The 21,603-nt window shown below is 43.6% G+C and overlaps 1 protein-coding gene across 5 annotated transcripts in view; it reads right to left on the bottom strand.

The window, feature by feature from the left end:
- Positions 1-3,342: 3,342 nt before the first annotated feature.
- The window catches only part of PPP1R21 (protein phosphatase 1 regulatory subunit 21), a 39,150-nt gene continuing 20,889 nt past the window's right edge, over positions 3,343-21,603 (bottom strand). For 2 of the 5 annotated variants that reach the window (XM_053383567.1, XM_053383566.1), the window contains exons 14-22: positions 20,949-21,076; positions 19,357-19,509; positions 17,694-17,786; positions 15,081-15,329; positions 13,802-13,834; positions 12,720-12,836; positions 11,501-11,599; positions 10,129-10,257; positions 3,343-4,919 (exon numbers count right to left, since the gene is read on the bottom strand). In XM_053383567.1, the coding sequence (XP_053239542.1) occupies positions 4,890-4,919; positions 10,129-10,257; positions 11,501-11,599; positions 12,720-12,836; positions 13,802-13,834; positions 15,081-15,329; positions 17,694-17,786; positions 19,357-19,509; positions 20,949-21,076 (1,031 nt within the window). In that variant the 3' untranslated portion in view covers positions 3,343-4,889. The remainder of the gene's footprint in view (positions 4,920-10,128; positions 10,258-11,500; positions 11,600-12,719; positions 12,837-13,801; positions 13,835-15,080; positions 15,330-17,693; positions 17,787-19,356; positions 19,510-20,948; positions 21,077-21,603) is intronic. The other 3 variants (XM_053383568.1, XM_053383569.1, XM_053383570.1) reach the window with 3 other exon arrangements.

Here is a 21,603-nt window from a genome sequence, read left to right as displayed (position 1 = left end):
CAGTAGGACTCTCATATTCTCTCTCTCTCTCTCTCTCTCTCTCTCTCTCTCTCTCTCTCACACACACACACACACACACACACACACATATTCTTTAAATTCTTAATAAATCATATTAAAATAAAGAATACATAAGAGAGGTCTATATTATTGCCCCTTTGAGAAGATGAAATGTTCTTATGTACTTGGGCGTAGACAAAGATTTTTTCCTATCTGAGGTGAGAGAGAAGATGCCTCCACACCCCACCCAGTTCAAAATACAGAAACTGATGAGACTGGCAGTTGAATCTTGTATCAATAGTTGCAATGAGACATCTTCCTCCACTGTACAGGAAGGCAGCTGGCTAACTTAAGGGGACACAGGGTAGGCTGTGTGGCTGTAACTCCCTGCCTGCCCTGCCCTCTATCCTCAGCTTTGTCACCTGAGGTGGCCGCCTGCCCAATAGTGAAGCCAGTCCTGAAATAGGTCTTTAGGTTTTCATCATTTAGTGTACATCTTAATGATTCATCAACTGATGGTTTTGTTGATTAATCTACCCTTAAGACTTGCAGACCTAATTTCTCTCACCTGGCCATAATCATTTCACAATAAAATCAGCAAGCACAAACCATTCTGCAAGCACCCATTTCTTACTTCCCAATTCAAAGCTATTTTCTAGACAAACAACAGATTTCGAATAACATACCAAGCACATAGCTGAAGAATTCTCAGCCACTTTGCCTCTAATGGCCCAGATAAGAGGAGCACAAACAGTTCTGAGCAGTTGCAGGGCAGCCAATTTGACAACAGCAGTTTCACAACAGAGTAAGAAGAAACACTAATGCTAAAGTAAATGGATTAGGAAACAATTTAGGGCTTAGATTTTCTCCCAGTACACAAGAGGTACAAAAGAGGAGTACATGAAGGGGAAAGGGGGTCATTCCAGCAAGCCTAGGTCTTTAATCTAAGTAGCATTAAAGTTGTTTAAAATCCATGTGTGATGGCTTAAATAATTCCAGAATTGCTAACCAACATCAGACATATTGGATTGTACCAACAATGGTCAGTATACATCAATACATGTGTGTGACAGAATGGTAGAAAATTTGGACACTGACAAGGCTCAAGGCCAGTTAATTGCCCTCTGTACAATTCCATCCTAATTTCCATATTTCGCACGCAGTATTTATCATGACCTCAAGCTAAAGTTCAAGCACAATCTGTTTCTGATCAGTTAATCTCAAGAATCACAAAGCACTTTCAATAATGAATAAGCAAGAAAAGTGTGTATTCACGTATGTTGCAGCTTTAAAAAGTTAGAAACTAAACAAGGGACATCTCAAGTCAGGCAACTGGTCCATCTAGCTCAGTATTATCTGCACTGACTGGCAGCATTCTCCAGTCAGGGGTCTCTCCTAACTCTATGGTGGAGCTTGAGCCAACAACCAATGAGCACCAAGACCTTCTTTTACACCCACCCACCCCTATTTTGGGACGTGGGTGGCGCTGTGGGTTAAACCACAGAGCCTAGGACTTGCCAATCAGAAGGTCGGAGGTTCGAATGCCCGTGACGGGGTGAGCTCCCATTGCTCAGTCCCTGCTCCTGCCAACCTAGCAGCTTGAAACCACGTCAAAATGCAAGTAGATAAATAAGTACCACTCCGGCAGGAAGGTAAACGGTGTTTCCGTGCGCTGCTCTGGTTCGCCAGAAGCAGCTTTGTCATGCTGGCCACATGTCCTGGAAGCTGTACACCGGCTCCCTCGGCCAATAAAGCGAGATGAGCGCTGCAACCCCAGAGTCGGTCACGACTGGACCTAATGGTCAGGGGTCCCCTTTACCCCTATTTTCTTCCACCTAGCACTTCTTAGTGGCTACTTTTGCTTCTGGCCACATTGACTACTGGCGTTTGGCCCCTGTACATTTTCCCTTGAAAGGAATGCAGCTCTCAGGCTGGAAAAAAAACCCCACAACCTGGCATAAGGAAGTTGTAAGACGGAGGCTGCAGGATCGACAACAAGAGGGAATACCCCTTTCCTTGAATCTTCCTTTCACTTTAAAGGCCTTTAGTCCTTTCACCAACAGGGGCCAGTGACCTGAAACCTTCAGCCTCATTTCACGCAGGTCTCCTTTACGCTACTGCCCACCGTGCATCTATTTGCATAAACACAAATATATGCAAGAGCTTTTGGTGTGCCCATGTTAGAGAATGTGTGCATGTAAACAAGGGCATGCAGCAGCGGAAGATGTGGAACGGCTTGCTTGTGTGCTGCAAACATGAGATGGGCTCTTATTAGAACTGTTGCTTCATTGCTGCTGTTTGTTAAGAGTGCATGACTTTATTCATTCCTTATCAACTTGATAGCTCTGGCTAGACATAGAAGAAATCCAGCAAAAAATAACCTAGCACTCCTTACTTATCCAATGCATTTGTATATCACTTGTCAGCCAAGGCAGGGACAGGAGGCGGCGCCCTGTAAGTGTGTGCCTCTAAAAAAAAGGGAAAAAAGAAACCTATACCTGCATGGAATTTTGCAAATTTTTGCAGCCAACTGCAGCACTTTGCTATATAAAGAGCTGTGTTTCAGGGTTTGGACACCATAACTCAGAAAAAAAGCTGAACTGGAAATTGGGGGAAACAGGTATGTGACAGGAAATGAAAGAGGTCCCAACATTGCAGATTCTGTGATGGACAAGGAGAGGTGGAGGACCTGCCAGAGATGAAGCTGCTGGTGACATCTGGTCTGTCCCCCTTCAAAAACCACCAGCTGACCCTGGAAACATTCCAATTCTACAGAGAGCCTATCACTTCCTTTTCTAACGTAGATCAGCATATATCCAAAACTAAATAAATCCATGCATGATGCACTCTTCATGAATTCTCTACCAATGTTTTCTTTTAGCTCTGTCCAATCTTGATCTCTGAGCAGAGATGAGATGATGAGGAATTAGAAATGTAATATGACCAGATACACAAATTGGAGTGTCAGTTGTAAAACTATAATTACCTTAGAGTAGCTTGTATTTTCAATCACTTTTGTAATCAAATAAATCTAATTAATTTTCTTACATGCAACACCTTTATGCTTTTGAGTGGTTTGAGACTGGATTCTGCCTTTAAAAGCAGTGGTTTAAAATTAACCATTGAGTGCAGTAATCTTTTTCAAAACACACTGCCTTTCAACATTCAATCTTCCATGCTCCCACTAACCAGTGCTTAGTCATACAGTATTATCTTAAACACTGCAGCTATAAATCTTAAAAACCATTAAAAGTCAGGACACACGGACATGTCCAAAGGCAGTTTTGCTCAAAACCACATCTAACGCAGGAGCACACAAACATAAAAGTCTGACAGCGAAAGTTTTAACATGGCAGTATATTTATTCTATGCTCGTAATACACATTGACATGGTTGATACAATGAAGTAACCCTTGAACATAGGACAGCTACTATTTCTTACGGGGCTACAGAAGTAGTTCATTGTGAAATATTCAGTAGTGGAGTTTCTTGTGAATGGCGAGGAACTCCCAAGGAATACTGTGTTGAAAAGACCTCAGGTTAGTGTCAAAAATCTTCCCAAGGAAGAAAACTTGGAACGGGAATAAATTTTTAGAACACCAAGACGTCATTTGGGCGATTCCAAAATGCCACAGAACAATCTTCAGCAAGGGACTGGCTCAGACTTTGAAAGTGCCAAGGTAAGCTTCAAGCAGCAAGGCATTGCTGCATTTCAGGAATTAAGAGCCTACATTGCAACATGGAAGTTGCAATGTGAAACTCGGGTGAGCGTGCCAAAGAATCTCCACCCCACCCCTCAAGAGGAAAAAGGAAGTTTTAAAAACGGGCAAGTTACTATGTAGTTGCAGATGGGGAAGGCAGGCAGGCTCCGAAAGAACAGCACCACAGACCCATGTGAAGGTTTACATTGGTATTTGAACCAGCCCCTCTCTGCACAGCTTTGCTGATTCAGTGATTTCTTAGCCTGCTTCAATGCAACAAGCTGCGTTTGAAACAGAAATAGTGATGGCCCATCATGCGTACTGTCCCACTCCTATTGAAAGGTCTTTGCAAGAAGCCACTTGCCAGCACTGTTTGTTATTCTCACATCTTCCTCCAGATGTGGGGAGTCATTTCTCTATCACCGGCTTATGAGAAAAGTAACAAACAGAAACAGACAAAATATCACCCTTCAGCACGATTCAAGAACACCTTCTTTGGCCCACTTTCTGCACTTGATTTGAAAACAAAAAAAAAAAGGGACCACTACTGTACACTTTTAATAGTTCATTACAGTTAATATGAATAGTCACAGCCGCATTGAATGCTTCAATATAAATGTACTGAGACTGCCTCTCTAAGGCAATCTAAGCTAGTCTACAAGAGAAGACCGGAATCAGTAGTATGTTTTTTTTTTTACAATAACTGCACAGGTGGACATCACTGAAAAACACTGATAGCTCTGGGCTTTTTTTTTTAATTCACAGAAAGGAATGGACGGGTAGGAATGACAACCTCTTAGGCAGAAAGAGACAAGTACCACACTGGTGTCAGATTTGTTCATCTCCATATGCACTCAAATATACAAAATCTTGGAAGTTTGTACAAGGAAACTAAAAGCAGTTACAAAGTGGTATGGTAAAAAGTTATGGTTCATTCCTATGCAAGTTATCCATGGAGTGCCTATTTTTCCCCATCTGCTCTACTGAACACGCCAAGTCCAGTTTGCATTACACTGGCAACCAAATCTGGTGCTGTCTCAAATCCAAATGCAACACCAAATCAAACACTGGTAATCCCACCACTGCAGCCATGTCCAGTCCAAGAGGCATTTTGCCAGCTGAACATCAGTTTCGGCATCTGTGTTTCTGTGCATCAGCAACATCCAAAGGTCAGTTGGACGACCAATACTATCGACTTTTGTTCTTCTTGGAATTTCCCTAGATCAAAAAGAGAACACAGGAGATCAGCAGAACGTAGGATGCTGCCTGTTGCAGTCAGGCAATTTGTCCATCTGGCACACTTCTGCCTAGTAGTCTTACTGACAGCAGCTCTTCAAGCAGAGATCTTTCCCATTCTTCTATTACTTAATCTGTAAAAAGCAACAGCTATCCCTAGGACTGAAGGTGGATCACATTACTGTAAATATGTCCCTCAAAGTAACAACTAAAATGCCAATGCCCCACACTAGAGACTTAGATCCTGAGTTCTCTTCCAATGAAGGGAGCATCCTGTGAGCAGCAGAATTTTACTCTTCCCCTGAAACTCCTTGTGCTGCTCCACCCAAAAGTTGGGGAACGCTCTGAAACTGTCAAAGGAGGTACTACAAAGGGATTGGGAACTGGGGGGGGGGAGAATATTACAAACTGTCACACATACCCTTCCACCAACCAGAATCCTCTGCTGGAATGTAGAAGAGAAGGGGCCATTCCATTTATTATATTTTCCAAGAATTTCAAAATACTTGTTTCTAGGAGACTGCCTAATGCTTGTGGGTCACTGGGGTTCCTGCAAATAATTCCCTGGCCTGATCGAACAGCACCTGCATGCAGTGCATTCATTCATTCATTCATTCATACGTCTATTTAATATACCATTTGATTTTTAAAAATATCAAAGTGGTTTACAAAAAGGATCATGCATCACAGATAAGTTGGACATTAGTATTTTAGAGACCCTTAGTATGGACTCCTGCTTTGTACATTGTACACATTGTACATTGTGCTTTGTACACACATTGGTGAAATTCTAGTAAAACAGAATCTTATCTCTTTATGGGCGAAAAATGTCAGTTTTAACAAGAAGAAAAGGCTTCTAACCAAGCCTCATGCAGGATAAGACAATCAAGGGTACCTGCACTGATGGAACGATCTGTTTTAACACTACACTTAATACAACCCTAGGGTCCTTCAATAGTAGTCAAGTGAAAAATGGTAAACATAGGGGTTGCAGTAAGGTAAAATATGTTGGTTCAGGGGGCAAAGCCAATCACGTCCTGTATCCCATGAGCCATAAACCGGGATGATAACAAACACATGCATAAGCAAATGTGAGTTGCTACAGATCAGAGAAGGGAAACTAATATAGAAAGCTTTCTTGTAGTCAAGAAACTCTTTCCGATCTACTGCAAATGCCCAGAGATCACCAGTTGATTCTCTGCTCTACTTTCTGTCTGCCCTTAGTTTACAGTACTTTGGCTGCATTTCAGTTTTGGGGTGGGGGCATTACAGGGGTAAAGACAAAGGTTTCATGGAACAGAGGCGATGTTCGAGGAGGGGATTGAAGCTGGAAAGTGATTATTCTACCATGTAAAAAGGTAAAGATATCCCTTAACCATTAGGTCCAGTCGCGGACGACTCTGGGGTTGAGGCGCTCATCTCGCTTCACTGGCTGAGGGAGCCAGCGTACAGCTTCCGGGTCATGTGGCCAGCATGACTAAGCCGCTTCTGGCGAAACCAGAGCAGTGCACGGAAATGCCGTTTATCTTCCCGCTGGAGCGGTACCTATTTATCTACTTGCACTTTGACGTGCTTCCGAACTGCTAGGTTGGCAGGAGCAGGGACCGAGCAACGGGAGCTTACCCCATCATGGGGATTTGAACCACCGACCTTCCGATCGGCAAGCCCTAGGCTCTGTGGTTTAGACCTCAGCGCCACCCGCATCCCATTCTACCATGTAGGTAATGCATAAATAAAAATAGGCACTCGCTGGCCATTTGTTATCAGGCCAGGTCCAAGATTTTTGTATTCATTTACAAGGTGCTTCACTACTTGGGTCCAGGGGATCCCTTATATCCCAGCCCAATCACTGAGATTTGTGGGGAGGGGACCTCTGTTGGTGTTCCCCAAGGGAAGGGCTGTAGCTCGGTAGCACAGCATGTGTTTTGCTTGCAGAAGGTCCCAGGTTCAATCCCCAGTATCTCTAGCTAGGCCTGAGAGAGACTCCTGCCTAAAACCCTGGATAGCTGCTGCCAGTCTGTGTAGGCAATATTAAGGCATGCTCCTGCATCTTGTTTCTATGTATGGGGCTCAAACTTTTCCTGCATAGGCTCACCCATTGCTTCTTCCCCCAGGAATCTGATTTCCCACTGATCAGCTTGCAATTTGTTTCTGAGTGCTCTCCAACCGGGTGTGCTAGCCAAGGGCAAGGTCTTTTAACAACAGCCTGTCTCTCTCCCCCTCCACTCCATGTGAAAACTCATGACTCATGAATTGATTGCTCTACACAACAAGCTTCCTGCCCGTCATCAACAAGGCTTCAGCATTTCAGGAGGAGTCAGAGCTTGTGTGGGCTAGAACAGCCTCCCGTCCATTCAGCCATTTCTCTTGCTTCTTCCAGATTTACTTCATCTGGAAAGCTTCTCCTGACCTGTTCCATACCCTCTTGCATCAGTTCCCATCCTATTGCCATAACATCTGGCAATACTATATCAGGTACTTGGAAAAGAGCAGCCTATAAATGTGTTTTTAAAACATTAAAAACAACAACCCCAAAACCAAACTCTCATCCTTTCCATTCACCTTTGGGGACTGAGAGGGCAGTCTCTGACTAAGTCTCCTCCACTAGCATATCACTGCTGCATTCTAAGTGGCATCCAGAACAGTGCTGATACTAAACAGAAGCATCAAGCAGAAATACTGTTAGTGCATGCATGTGCAAAAACACTATACTTTACATAGCCTGTACAAACTACTACTAATACTAAACTGCTCCTTCCTAATATGGCACATAGGCTGGGTGAGGAAAGTGCACATGCCCCAAGGCTGTGCTGCGAAGTATCAACGTGTGACTTCTATATCAAAAGGCCATAGGAAGGGCCATAGCTCAACAGCAGAGCATCTGCTGGGCAAGCAGAAGGCCCCAAGTCCAATGCCCAGCACCCCCAGGTAGGGCCAGGAGAGAACGCTGCCTGAAATCCTGGAGAACCTCTGCCAAGTCAGAGCGAGATGGACCAAAGGCCTGACTCAATATAAGGCAGCTTCCTATGTCCCTATGGCACTCTGCCTGCAGAAGGGTAAACTCAAAACCAGCAAAATCCATATTGGACTGTGGCATCTCATTCTGCACTTAGTTCCAGTTGTTTGTATATCTTGCTGCAAAAAGTCACTACATGGTAGTAAAACTGGTTGTCAGAATCTAAATGAAGGAGGGGGAAAGACAAAAAGCGGGCAGGACAATTCGCATTCCCACTAACTGGATTGTGTGAACATTTCCCTATTTGTGTCCCACTGTAAATCCACATGAACATATAAAGTTGCCATACCAGGCCAGACCACTGGCCTATTTGCCCTTGTACAGTCTGCCTAACTGTGGCCTCTGCCCAAATGCTGTGACTCACAACTGCAATACTCAATCAAGGCCCTTTATCTTGGTCTTGAATGGGGTAACTGTGCCCCTGAAGGACCAGGTGCGCAGCCTGGGAGTCATTTTGGACTCACAGCTGTCCATGGAGGCGCAGGTTAACTCTGTGTCCAAGGCAGCTGTCTACCAGCTCCACCTGGTACGCAGGCTAAGACCCTACCTGCCCGCAAACTGTCTCGCCAGAGTGGTGCATGCTCTAGTTATCTCACGCTTGGACTACTGCAACGCGCTCTACGTGGGGCTACCTTTGAAGGTGACCCGGAAACTGCAATTAATCCAGAATGCGGCAGCTAGACTGGTGACTGGGAGTGGCCGCCGGGACCACATAACACCGGTTCTGAGAGATCTGCATTGGCTCCCAGTACGTTTCCGAGCACAATTCAAAGTGTTGGTGTTGACCTTTAAAGCCCTAAACGGCCTCGGTCCTGTATACCTGAAGGAGCGTCTCCACCCCCATCGTTCAGCCCGGACACTGAGATCCAGCGCCGAGGGCCTTCTGGCGGTTCCCTCATTGCGAGAAGTGAGGCTACAGGGAACCAGACAGAGGGCCTTCTCGGTAGTGGCGCCCGCCCTGTGGAACGCCCTCCCATCAGATGTCAAAGAGATAAATAATTACCTGACATTCAGAAGACATCTTAAGGCAGCCCTGTTCAGGGAAGTTTTTAATATGTAATGCTGTACTGTTTTTAACACTGATTGGGAGCCGCCCAGAGTGGCTGGGGAAACTCAGCCAGATGGGCGGGGTATAAATAATAAATTATTATTATTATTATTATTATTATTATTATTATTATTATTATTATTATCTACGCATTCCTCATTCAGCCCTCTTCCACTGCCAGCTCCAGTTCTCAACTTCTCCATCTCCTATACTATATGGTTTGATCAGCCTCCCCTATTTGCCAAGCTACTTCCCTCTTGGTACTTATGTGAATTCTCAGGGTCCAGCAACTTCTTTACCATCCATCCTCTTTTTATTCTTTATCCTAGATATCATTTCTTAACCTGTCCCCCACAATCACTGCCTTGTCTTCTAATAAAAACCGTATGGCTTCTAAGTAGGGGACCTTCAATGTTCTGTACACCACTTCGGACACAGCTAGATATTAAGCAACAGCAGAGATGGACAGATAATCAGAAGGAGTATTTTTCTTAGTCCACCAACGAAGAGCTCACACTTTGCTCTCCTCTCCTCAGCCCTTCTCTAAAGAGGGATTTAGTTAATTAGACAGCATGTAGCTCTTAGTGTGATATTATACCAGAAATTGACAAGCATCCTTGAAAGAAGCTATGAACTCAAACTAAAAAAAAAAAAAAAGAAGAAGAAGACATTTGTTATATATGGCTCCATTGATTCAGAAACCCATCTGATATAATCTCACATTTGTTGCTTTTGGAAACTGAAGCAATCCTTCAGATGACATAGGCCAACACACGACACACCCAGTAATTATTTTTAAAAATATATTATTATACTTTATAGCCAAGACCGTTTGCTTGTCAGGAAAAAAGAAAACAAGGAGTGAGGAATGGAAAAGAAAAGAAAAATGGCATATGAGGGGAAAAAGAGGCAGCATAGTGCAAGAAAAGAATAGATTAGGAGGAAAAATATCATCATTTACATTATTCAAAAAAATGCAAAAACAAGATTGGCATGGCCCCTGCACACACTCCAGGAATGTGTGTGTGTGTGTATAAGTGTCCTATCCTAAGTGACCAAGAAAGGATAGGAAATACTAGCAACTTGCAGGAAACCTGGCCTGCAGCCCATGCAACAAGATTACTTACCTTACTAGCCAGCTTTAGTGTATCTATTTCCTCCCGTTGTTTGGATAAGGTTTCGTTCATACTGCAGAAGTGGTCGCTCATCATGCTTAACTGATCCTCATAACTTCTCTTGGTCGTCGTCAATTCATCCTGAAAGGTCATAGACATCGTCGGTTTATTTATATCCTACAACTTCCACAAATACATTTGTAAATAAACAAGTATAAATACAATAATAGTGCAAAATAAAAGTTAATAGCATGAGGTTTTCTCCGGTTTACTCAGACCTAGTTAGGAAGTTTCTTCCAAGGAGAACTCTGATGAAGTATACTGCAGAATGTAGGTCATCAGAGATATCTTTTTGCCATATCCAAAAGGACACCTTGACCTTTAACTGAGTTGGTTCTTTTAATGCTTGGAACCATTCTAGTGGGCATAGAAAATAACTACTCTGCAACATTTTGGTGTGGGTGTGGCGGGCGGGGTCCACGTAAATTTGCTCACAGGTTCTCATAATATATACAGTGGTGCCTTGGTTCTCAAATGCCTTGGTTCTCAAACAACTTGGAACTTCCAGTTTGCGAACCCTTTTTGGAAGCCGAATGTGCTCCGTTTTGAGTGTTATACTTCCGATTTGAGTGCCACTCTTCTGTTTTGAGTGTTGCGGTGGTCTGTCTGTTTTTGCTATTTATTTTGTGTTTTTGTTTTTGAGGCTTTGTTTTGTTTTGTTTTTGTGACGGTGTGGAGCCCAGTTCAGCTACTGATTAATTGCTTGTGTGACTGTAGTACATTGTTTATTGCTTTCATTTTATGGATCAATGGTCTCGTTAGTAAAATTTGTGTTGAATTGCTGTTTTAGGGGTTGTTTTTAAAAGTCTAGAACGGATTAATCCATTTTGCAGTGCTTTCTATGGGAAAGGGTGCCTCGGTTCTGGAACGCTTTGGAACAGACTTCCGGAACGGATTAAGTCTGAAAACCAAGGTATCGCTGTACACACTAGGGCTAACCGCTTTGGCCGAATCTTGGATTCTGAACCAGGCAGCTTTGGGTTAACCCACAATTCTGCTGGAGTGGGTTGAGGCAGGCCCAAACTGGATCAGATCCACCCACAGTGATCCAGGACTGTCAAAAGGATTTCATTCAAGCAGAGAGTAAGGGGGAGGAGAAGGAGATGCATAGGCAGAGTGCCTGTGTCTCCTTCTCACACCACCCTCCCGTATATTTTGTCAGGGTCTTAAAAGTCTAATAAAACCCTGTGAAATCTCCAGGGATTCAGTTCAAGGCCCAGATCTGGTGAGTCCTAGGTTGTTCCAGGTTGGTTCAGGCCCCAGATCAAGGTGGCCGTGCACAACTCTAATGCACAGACAGAGCCATGTGGTTAAACACACTTACCTGCAACCTGGTGATGCTCTGTCTAGCTTGTCTCACCTCTTCCAGTGAGGATTCTTTAGATTTCTCAGTCAGAGCGAGACGCTTTGCAAGTGCCCGGCACTGCCAACACACACAAATAAGCCATGTTAGTTTATTTAGGCCGTCTTTTATGTGGACAATTATTATTTAAAAATCAATAGCACCTTCACTCATACAGTGGGGGCTTTACTGCCCTTCACTCATTCATCACATCAGCCCGGTGAGGTAGGCTGTCTCCCCCATTTTACATATGGGACTCAGCGCTCCTCAAGGCCACATGGCAAATTTATGTCTGAACTGTTTTCTCCAAACACCTGGTCCATCTAGCCCAGTGGCTCTTCAGGATTTCAAGCAGGGTCTTCTCCCAGCTCTAGCTGGAGCTGCTGGACTGAACTTGGGACCTTCTGCACGCAAAGCAAGTGAGCTCTATGACTAGGCTGCAGCCGTTCCTCAGTAAGATTACAGATCACATTATTGACTGAGCCGCAATACAGTCATACCTCGAGTTACAGAAGCTTCAGGTTGTGTTTTTTCAGGTTATGGACAGCTGAAACCCGGAAGTACCGGAACGGGTTACTTCCGGGTTTCGGCGGTCACGCATGCGCAGAAGCGCTAAATCGCGCTTTGCACATGTGCAGAAGTGCCGAATCACAACCCACGCATGCACAGACGCACCGCTGCAGATTGCGAACGCTGCAGGTTGCGAACGCTGCAGGTTGCAAGCGTGCATCCTGCACGGATCACGTTCGCAACCCGAGCGTCCACTGTATCTTCATTCACTGTAGTACAGTGGTACCTCGGGTTACATACGCTTTAGGTGACATACGCTTCAGGTTACAGACTCCGCTAACCCAGAAATATTACCTCGGGTTAAGAACTTTGCTTCAGTATGAGAACAGAAATCATGCTCCAGCGGTGCGGCAGCAGCAGGAGGCCCCATTAGCTAAAGTGGTGCTTCAGGTTAAGAACAGTTTCAGGTTAAGAACAGACCTCTGGAACGAATTAAGTACTTACCCCGAGGTACCACTGTATTTCCAAAACTAAGAGGGGATTGCCTGCTTGTAAAAGCTGAAGCTTCAAAAAGCCCAGCAGCCGCAGATGGTGGAATGAAGTCACTTATCATATCCTCCAGTGCAAAAGGAAACCTTCACTGTAATATGAAGTTTGCATTTTTGAAGTAGGAAAGCACTCACACACTCACCTCTGCGTGGAAATGTACAGACTTGCTGTCAGCCAGCTGCAACTGAGATGTAAGCTCCACTATTCTTGCCATGTAATGGTTCTTTATCAAGTCTTCCCGGGTGTCGGCTTCTGGGGCCTACAAAGGATAACATAAGAATAGTTAGTAGCTATTACGACTCATGTGCAGAGGCAGCACACATCTTAGTACTAGATGCAGGAAGCAAACACAAGAAGGTCATTATCTGCATGCTTTGCCAGTGATATCTGTCTGGCCACTGTTATAACATGGATACCAGATTAGATGGAGACTGCACTAATCCATCAGCAGTTGGCCATGGTGGTGGGAGAGATGGGGCAAGTTCTCCTATTGATAACTGGGACAGTCAGCAACATTGCTGTCAAACTGCACTCCACCATTTCCTGGAGTATCACGTTTCCATAATCACAGCAAGATAAGCTCCTGGCAGAATAGGAAATGTCATAAAATGTATTTATTCATTTCCTCGTACATATATCCTGCCTTTTCTCCCAATGGCAGCACAACAAGAGGACATTAACAACATCATATATGAAGTAGCAGCGCCAGAAAGAATGCTGATTACATTTCAAAGACTTGGGTAAACAACAAGGTTTTCACTTTGTGCCTAAGTGAGCTCAACATGAAGGATGGGGTGCAGGGAAAGGACCAGTGTAGATTGCAGTAATGTAATTGCCACTGCACCAGATAAACAGCCAAGAAGTGGAATTCTGCACCAAAATGTCAAGAAGCAAGGAAGATGAAGACCAAAGAAATGGTGGGAAAGGGTAGAGTTCATCTGACAAAGTAAACTGAACAACAGCTACATCAGGGACAGGGAATCTTTGGCTCTGCATATCTTGTTGGACTACAACTCCCATCACTTGCTATTCATTGACAATGATGGCTAAACCTGACAAGAGTTGGAAGTCCCAGATCTGGAGGGCTCCATCACAGAGGGATATGTTTACATTACAGTGTTTTGACCAGGAGCACAAGGTTGTAAAGGGGTCACTTTAGCACAACTCCATACAGTTTAGCTTAAAAATTATGCCAGCATGACTCTGTCATATTAAAAAACATACCTCTTCATTTTCAGTGGTTATCAACATCCCGACCTAGAAAAATATTAGGATGACAGAATCAGCTCAAAGTAGTACATTCATTTTCTAATTCTAAAGTTCATTTAAATGAAGTTGGTTTCAATGGCTCCAAAGTAAGTTTAACTGGCTTTTGCTCCAAAGTTTGAAAAAGGTAATTACTACTAATCTTACTATGAAAGATAAGTATATGCTCCCCCTTTCCTCACTGGAATCAATGGGGCTTCAACATGGGCAACTTAAACTTTGCCCATGGTGTTTCCACCCAATAAAAATGAAAACCTATTCAGTGGGAACAGCTTGCAAGTGTGTCAGTTCCAAACAAACACTAAATCCTAAAAGACACTCGGAAATGTCAACATGCATAATTTCCAACTCTAAGGCCTATGTAACATTACTTAGGTTTAATATATCAGATTATCAGGTATTTGACATGGGTAAGCTGGCTGTTTGCCATAGTAAACATTGACTGACTGATTGATTGATTGATTGATTGATTGATATGGGCAAGATCACAAATCCCACGCCTTAGCACCAAAAAGTTTAGCTCTGCTGCTGCATGAAAGCTGTACCCAGGTGAAATGAAGGTTTGCGAGATAGGGGACCGGGATGGAATTTACCCTAATGAAGTCCTGGCTGGAAACATCAAACTCTGGACAGAAAAAAACCCATTTTGAACACCATCCAAAGTAACAGAGCCAGTGTGGTATCACAAAGGGACATCTGGGATCTGAATCCCTGCCATGAAGCTCACTTGGTGACCTTGGGCAAGTGGATATTTCTCAATCTAGAATAAAATGGTGTTACTCCATTCATGTTGTGCTGAGCTTTTCAGTGGAAAAGGAGAAAACAAATGTGAGATAAAATCAAGACATGTTGGCCACATTTGGGCGTTTTGTTCAAGGCATCATGGATGAACCTTGTGGCCACTTGCTTCCCTCCCACCCCTGCCTTCCATGCACCACATTCAGCATAGAGATGCTAACCTACATTAAACTGGAGTTCCTCATTCATATTGGGCTACTTGTAAACACTTTAGGACATGAGAATTCAATTATATTCACTCCCATTACATTATTCAGGGTTTGGGGTGACTTTTTTGAGGAGAATGAAGGCCATGAGAGCTGTGATGAATATATGTGGTTTCTAGAGTCACTCACCTGAAAAATGTTAATTACAATGTTAATTTTAGATTTAGCTAGTATTGTAGTCTTTCCAGTTGCCCAATTTCCAACCCACATCACTGGGAGTAAGGTACACTTACGAGACTTGCAGTTTGAACTGGTTCCCTCAAAGCCTTCTCTGCAGCATCCTCCTTCTCCTGTTCATCTGCATTCAGTGTGAAGAGGCTTTCCTGGGTTGCCTCAATCCTCTGGTTGCCCACAGAGTTTCTGAGCTTATCGCTTACTCTTTTGTTTTCTTTCTCCAACCTAATTTTGGCCAGCTGGGCCTCCAGCATCCAATGCTCTTTCTCCTGCTCCAGTTTCGTAATCTTCTCTAAGCTCTGCTGGACCTAGAGAACAGCAAGAATTAGCACCATGAAGTGAACAAATGGGAAGTTAAAGGGTATCTAAAAGAGTGTGCATAGCAAGTTGAATCATTGCTCGAGCAGGTTGTATCTGGAGCAGAGAAGAGGCAACAAAAGCAACAACCTGTAGCTTTGACATGCTTAAATGTGCGCCCTGCAGGCTCACAGCTTGCACTGAAAAGTTTCTGCCATCCATAATGCCAAAAACTGCAAGGAAGGCTTCCATCTGAGCGCTGCATTTCTGGCTATTTAAAAACAGAAAAAACACAGGAGGGAATAGAAAAATGGAAGAGAGCAAGGAACCCATATGAAACTCAGGATGTGACAGGCAGCTCACATTTTTATGAATCTTTAAACAAATAATGTTTCCTTCACTTAAGAATGTAAACTTAAGATAGCGTAATGTGCAAGATGCACAGCTGAATATATGAACCAAACAAATTCATCTGCAGAACAGAGGAAACGGATGCCTGCGGTGACAGACCAGATAAAGTTTTACAAACTAAGGAGATAATGGTTTATTTTTAAACACCCAAGAAGAGCATAGCCCATTAGACTGGCTTCCATGCAACTATGATAAGTTTGGCTAAACAGAATATTTGCCCTGGATAAGTGCTGTGGTTTTACATTATTCTCCAAAAGCCAGAGGAAGAAATATATTTGGGGCTTCACATTATGCATTCCTATCTATTTACTAGCCATTTTATAGAACAGCTTGAATTAAATTCTAGCACAACATTAATTGGAGAGAATTACGAACTGCAAGAGGACCACTCAGAGATCAACTTTGGGCTTTTAGCCACTAGGTCAACTGGCAATCTAGCTGGAAACCTGGTTCCTGAAGCCAAATTTCCAAGCTGGACAACATGTTTGGCAGCAAATAGACCTGACAACAGCAGCATTTGTGTTAGAGGTTCTCTTCATTCACCCCACCAGCAATAAGATGACACAAAATAAACAGAGAATGCATGCCAATTTAAAAAAGCTTTGTGTCCATTCGCCTTTTCTGTCTGCTGAGTTCTGGTGGGGGGAATGTCCAATTTCATACACATTTGACCTTCCTTTTTTCTTTTTCTTTTTTACAATAAGCCTGAGGCCAAAGAAAGATGGAAGCAAAGTAGGACAGCAGGTAATCAGAGATTTGATCCAAACCATCACATGTAGAGAATAACCATATCAGACAGTGCTACTGAGCTTTATGGCAGACTCACCTTTTCAGAGTCATACTGCCAAGATGCCTGCCTGCACTAGTCCCCTTGTTCTGCATCCCAAGCCTGGATTGCATGCAGAAGTCTAGAGCCAAGCGTAATCCTTTCACTAGTTAGACAAGGGATGCTTGAGATATTCAGTCTTTGCAAATTTTAATGCAAACTGAACCCAATACACACTTTGCAAACTAACATCATTATCCTCCAAATTTTGCGATGCATTTTTTGACTCAATAACTTATTCAAATTTGTTTTTAAAATATTTTAAAATAAAATGCATTTAGAAACTACCGTATTTTTCGCTCCATAAGACGCACTTTTTTCCTCCTAAAAAGTAAGGGGAAATGTGTGTGCGTCTTATGGAGTGAATGCAGGCTGCGCAGCTATCGCTGAAGCCAGCAGGGCAAGAGCGAGAACTGCGCAGCGCCTCTTGTTCTGCTGGCTTTCCAGCGAAGCAGGAAGAGGAACAGAAGGGAGCCCTTACAAAGCCCCTTCCGTCCCTCATCCCTCTTCACTAGGAAGCCAGCAGAGCAAGAGCAGCTATCGCTCTTGCTCTGCTGGCTTCAGTGATAGCTGTGCAGCTTTCTCTGGCTTTTCAGGGAGGTGGGAGAAGGGACAGAGGGCAGCCCGTCACTCCATTCTCCCACCTCCCGGAAAAGCCAGCAAGAGCCGCTCTATCTTTAAAGAGCCGCGCCGAGTGAGCGTGTCTGCGGCTCTTGCCGGCTTTTCCTCTAAAAACTAGGTGCATCTTATAGAGCAAAATATATGGTAATTTTTTTTACTAATATTTTGTTTTATAGGTGCGCATTTTGTGGGAAAAAATCCATTAAAAGTATGTATGTAAATACAAAATAATATTTTTCTATGTATTGGAAGCCACCCAGAGTGGCTGGTGAAGTATAATAATAATAATAATAATAATAATAATAATAATAATAATAATAATAATGTGTGGATCAGGCTTACAAAAGAACAAATGCAAAATTGGCACAGTCTGCAAACACTCACCCATCAATTCCCTATTTAGAGATGCATTGCCATGAGCATTAAATGACGTTAGGAGAGTGAGACTATCAAATTTAATACAGTTTCAGTGAGCGCACTAAGCTTAGGAACAGCTACGTGTCGGACGACTGAATACCTGCTGTGCAAGGCCTTCTCTGCTCTCCGTGGAACTCAGAAGAACTCTGCGGTTGGCCAAGGCCTCTTCATAAGGCACTGAATCGCAACATGGCTAGAGCCAAAAGATATACATGACTTCAGTGAGTTGGGTTACATATGGGAAGCGTTAAGTTCCCCCGCCCGCTTGCCCTCCCTCCCTCCCTCCCTCGCTAGCAAAAGTATTTGTTGATGCTTTCCAGGCCCTTGGTGGCAGAGATCTGCGCCTGGTATATTACACTTTTGGAGGGGGGGAGGCAAAGAACAAAGAGAAAACACACAGCTGCAGCATTGCTCTGAAGTGCCTTGGGCAGAAAGCAACAGAGGAAAGCCACTGTGCATTCCATGCGTGGACCGGATCTCAAACAATGAATGAAAACAGCTGCATGTCATTCGGACGGCAGGTTTTTCAGCTGGAAACACCATCGGAAGTTCTGTCATATAAGCATGAAGGTAACAAAAGAGTTGTGGGAGATGCTGGCAGCAGGCAGAAAGAAGGGGGTGGGATTAGGATGGTGTGAAAATAGTAAGAGAGAGGCTGAAACAGGGTGACAAGGGGTCTAATGGGATGCTATGGGAGTCAGCATGCAACAGGTCTGTCCTTAAAGCAGCTCCTAGCTAATGACCAAGAATCCCACTCAACTAACTAAAATTTGGGAGCGGCCTCCACTGTCACTTTTCTTCCAGCTATAAGCAAAAACCCAACCCACCCACGCCCACAGGCAATCAACTAACTTACAGCAGCTTGAGTTTTTAATATTTCACATTTCATTAGACTAGTCTGGGACTGAAAAAACACAACTCAGCAGATTCATGTGATTTATTTGCCACTGAACCGCACCACTTCAGACAAGAGGTGGAGTGAACTTTATATAGTGTTTGAGTGCTCCTCCTTATTTTGTTTAAAGTGTGACATGATGGGATGTGTCGGGGTTCTGTGCAAGGAGAAGGGTTCTAGTCCTACAATGCAAGTCTGTGGCTTAGAAAACTACAGAAACTCCAAAGTCCCAAAGTAGCCCAAGATCGAAATTTGTGGCATAATAAAAGATGCACTCATGTCCCTCCCACTCTATGGTACCAGTGAGACAAGGAAGACAATAAGCCTGCAGTGGCCTCATCAAACTTTTCAACAGCTCTAGTTACACTAAACTCCTAATTTGCTCCATCCCCAAACAAACCTTGGCCTATGCAAACATATTGATCCTGTTCTGCTAACAAATGTCCATCATCTCTATTCAACTACTAAGCTGTGAGACCACCCTGCCCAGATTTTTCCACGCAGACTAATAATGACTAATAATAATAATTCCATCCATACAGCCTGCCCCACCCAGCCATATTTCTATAAACAGAGAGCGCAAAGGCTGGTGTATATTGGTCTCGTATATATCCAACAATCATCACTTCACAACAATCATCTTCCGACTCTATGATTCTATGATTCTATGATCACGCTCCACAATCTTTCCTACAGCTCTGCCCCAAGCAAGTATACAGCTCGGGAACAAAAAATGATTTCATCAGCAACAAAGAACCACTTCTTCATGGGTGGAGAGAATCCAATCCCACATCAAAAGGATTTTTAGAGCGTGTCCAAGGGATCCAAGTCACTGCACTACAGCTATTGTTCTTGAACAGGCACAAACCTTCTTCAGCAATCTCATGTAAGCAGCTGCTTTCTTCTTGTACTGAAGCATGCACTCCGCCGAGAGGGGGTTGATAAACTCCATTCCTCCCTTAGGCCCATAGCTCAGCGATGCAGTGAAGCAGTCTAAGTTATTGCTGAAGAATGAAGCAACCTAAACATACAAATGCAGAGATTTAAAATACTGGGCAAGTTTGGATAGTTTAGAGCTAGAAGAATGAGATGCAGAGAGAGTCCTGAGCTTATGTGTTCCCCTTCATCCTACTTCAGCAAAACCACAAGGAACTTGGAACCATTTGCTTACATTTTAGATTAAAAGCGTGTTGCAGCATTTGCGGTTTTTTAGGTTTGTTTTTGGGTTTTTTAAAGGTGAGCTGTGGGGACATGAAAGAGGTGTGCAAGGCATGCCTGCAGTGAAGGTTTCCTCCTCATATAATACTAGAAAACCAGGCCCATCTGAGCTGTGTGAGATTCAGGACAGTGAAAACGAAGTATTTCTTCATATTCATACAGCCCACATTTTATACCATGGATTTTGCTCCAGGGTGATGCGACAGCAACTAGCTTCGCTGGTTTAAAAAGAGGATAAGACAAATCCATTAATGATAAAGCCATCAATGACTTCTATTCATTTATTTCTTTAAAACTATATATTGCTTGATTCTGGGTGGGGGAAAAATATTTCAAAGCAGTGATGGTTACTTGCGAGAAGCCAAGTTACAGGGAACCAGGCAGAGGGCCTTCTCAGTAGTGGCACCCGCCCTGTGGAACGCCCTCACACCAGATGTCAAAGAGAAAAACAACTACAGTGGTACCTCGAGTTAAGAACTTAATTCGTTCTGGAGGTCCATTCTTAACTTGAAACTGTTCTTAACCTGAGGTACCACATTAGCTAATGGGGCCTCCCACTGCCGCCGCGCAATTTCTGTTCTCATCCTGAAGCACAGTTCTTAATCCAAGGTACTATTTCTGGGTTAGCGGAGTGTGTAACCTGAAGCGTCTGTAACCCGAGGTACCACTGTACCAGATTTTTAGAAGACATCTGAAGGCAGCCCTGTTTAGGGAAGCTTTTAATGTTTGGCGCACTATTGTATTTTAATATTTTGTTGGAAGCCGCCCAGAGTGGCTGGGGAAACCCAGCCAGATGGGCGGGGTATAAATAAATTGTTGCTGTTGTTGTTCTCCTCCTTCAAATATTGGAGGCAGTGTGTTGCTGGGAGTCACGACTAAGTGCTTCTGCACTCATGCCCTGCTTTGGGGCTTCCCACAGGCATCGGGTTGGCCACTGTGAGAACAGGATGCTGGACTAGATGGGTCACTGGCCTGATCCTGTGGGGCGCTTATGTCATTGCGTCCTTATGAACATACTTTCTAGCTGCACAATTTTATACCCCCTAAGCTTTACCCTCAAGGAATGCATCACAAGAACAACAACTTTCTCCTTTATAAAGATTCCCAATTTGTGACCATAAAAGAGAACTTTTGCATGAATTTAGATACAGATACATCACAGAGAGGCTGCAAGCTTGTGTTAGTTTCACAATGCTGATTGAGGCTGCTGTGACGGGCACTTTGTGTAAGAAAAGAAGTTACCTTGCCGGCTCCGTTTGTTAATGCTACCACAGATGATAAGATGCAGTCGTTGGTGGTTATGAGCTTCTGCGTGGCTGTGGGGAGCTCTTGCTCCAAAGCAGCTTTTTGACTATAATGCTTATAAATATCTAAAACCAGAAAGAATGAACTTGCATCAGGTGTGTACATCGCCCTCCGAACCTCTCATCCAGATCCAGTCAGAAAATCCCATTTCTTGCTAAATGTCACTTTTTCTACCTAGGAAAGCACTTTCAAAAGATAGATACGACTATCTGTGGAGACAATCCTACAGAGATTAAACTTTCCGCATGAAAAGCATGCGCTCTACCACTGAGCTAGCTATATTTTGAGCAAATCCCGATTGCCTGGCACACCTAGACAGCAGGAAAGAAGAATATAGTAGGAAGTAGCTAGAACCGCTTCATTATTGAGTATTGCCCTTAACGAAAATGGACTTCACATCTTCTGTTTCAATGTAGTTAGGCAGAACTCTTTACATTATGCTAGAAATACTTAATTTCACTATAAACCTTGTGCTTCAAACCTTACAGTCCAACCCTGTGGATATTTTCTTGCAACACTTTTCCCTGATTTCAGTGGAGAGCCAGTACTGAGTAGTGGAGGGATACGGGTTCAAATTCCCACTCCATGGTAA

The sequence above is a fragment of the Podarcis raffonei genome, chromosome 3 (assembly GCF_027172205.1).
Source record: "Podarcis raffonei isolate rPodRaf1 chromosome 3, rPodRaf1.pri, whole genome shotgun sequence".
NCBI lineage: Eukaryota > Metazoa > Chordata > Lepidosauria > Squamata > Lacertidae > Podarcis > Podarcis raffonei.
The sequence above is the reverse complement of the archived record's forward strand: the minus strand, read 5'-3'. Positions and strand labels throughout refer to the sequence as shown.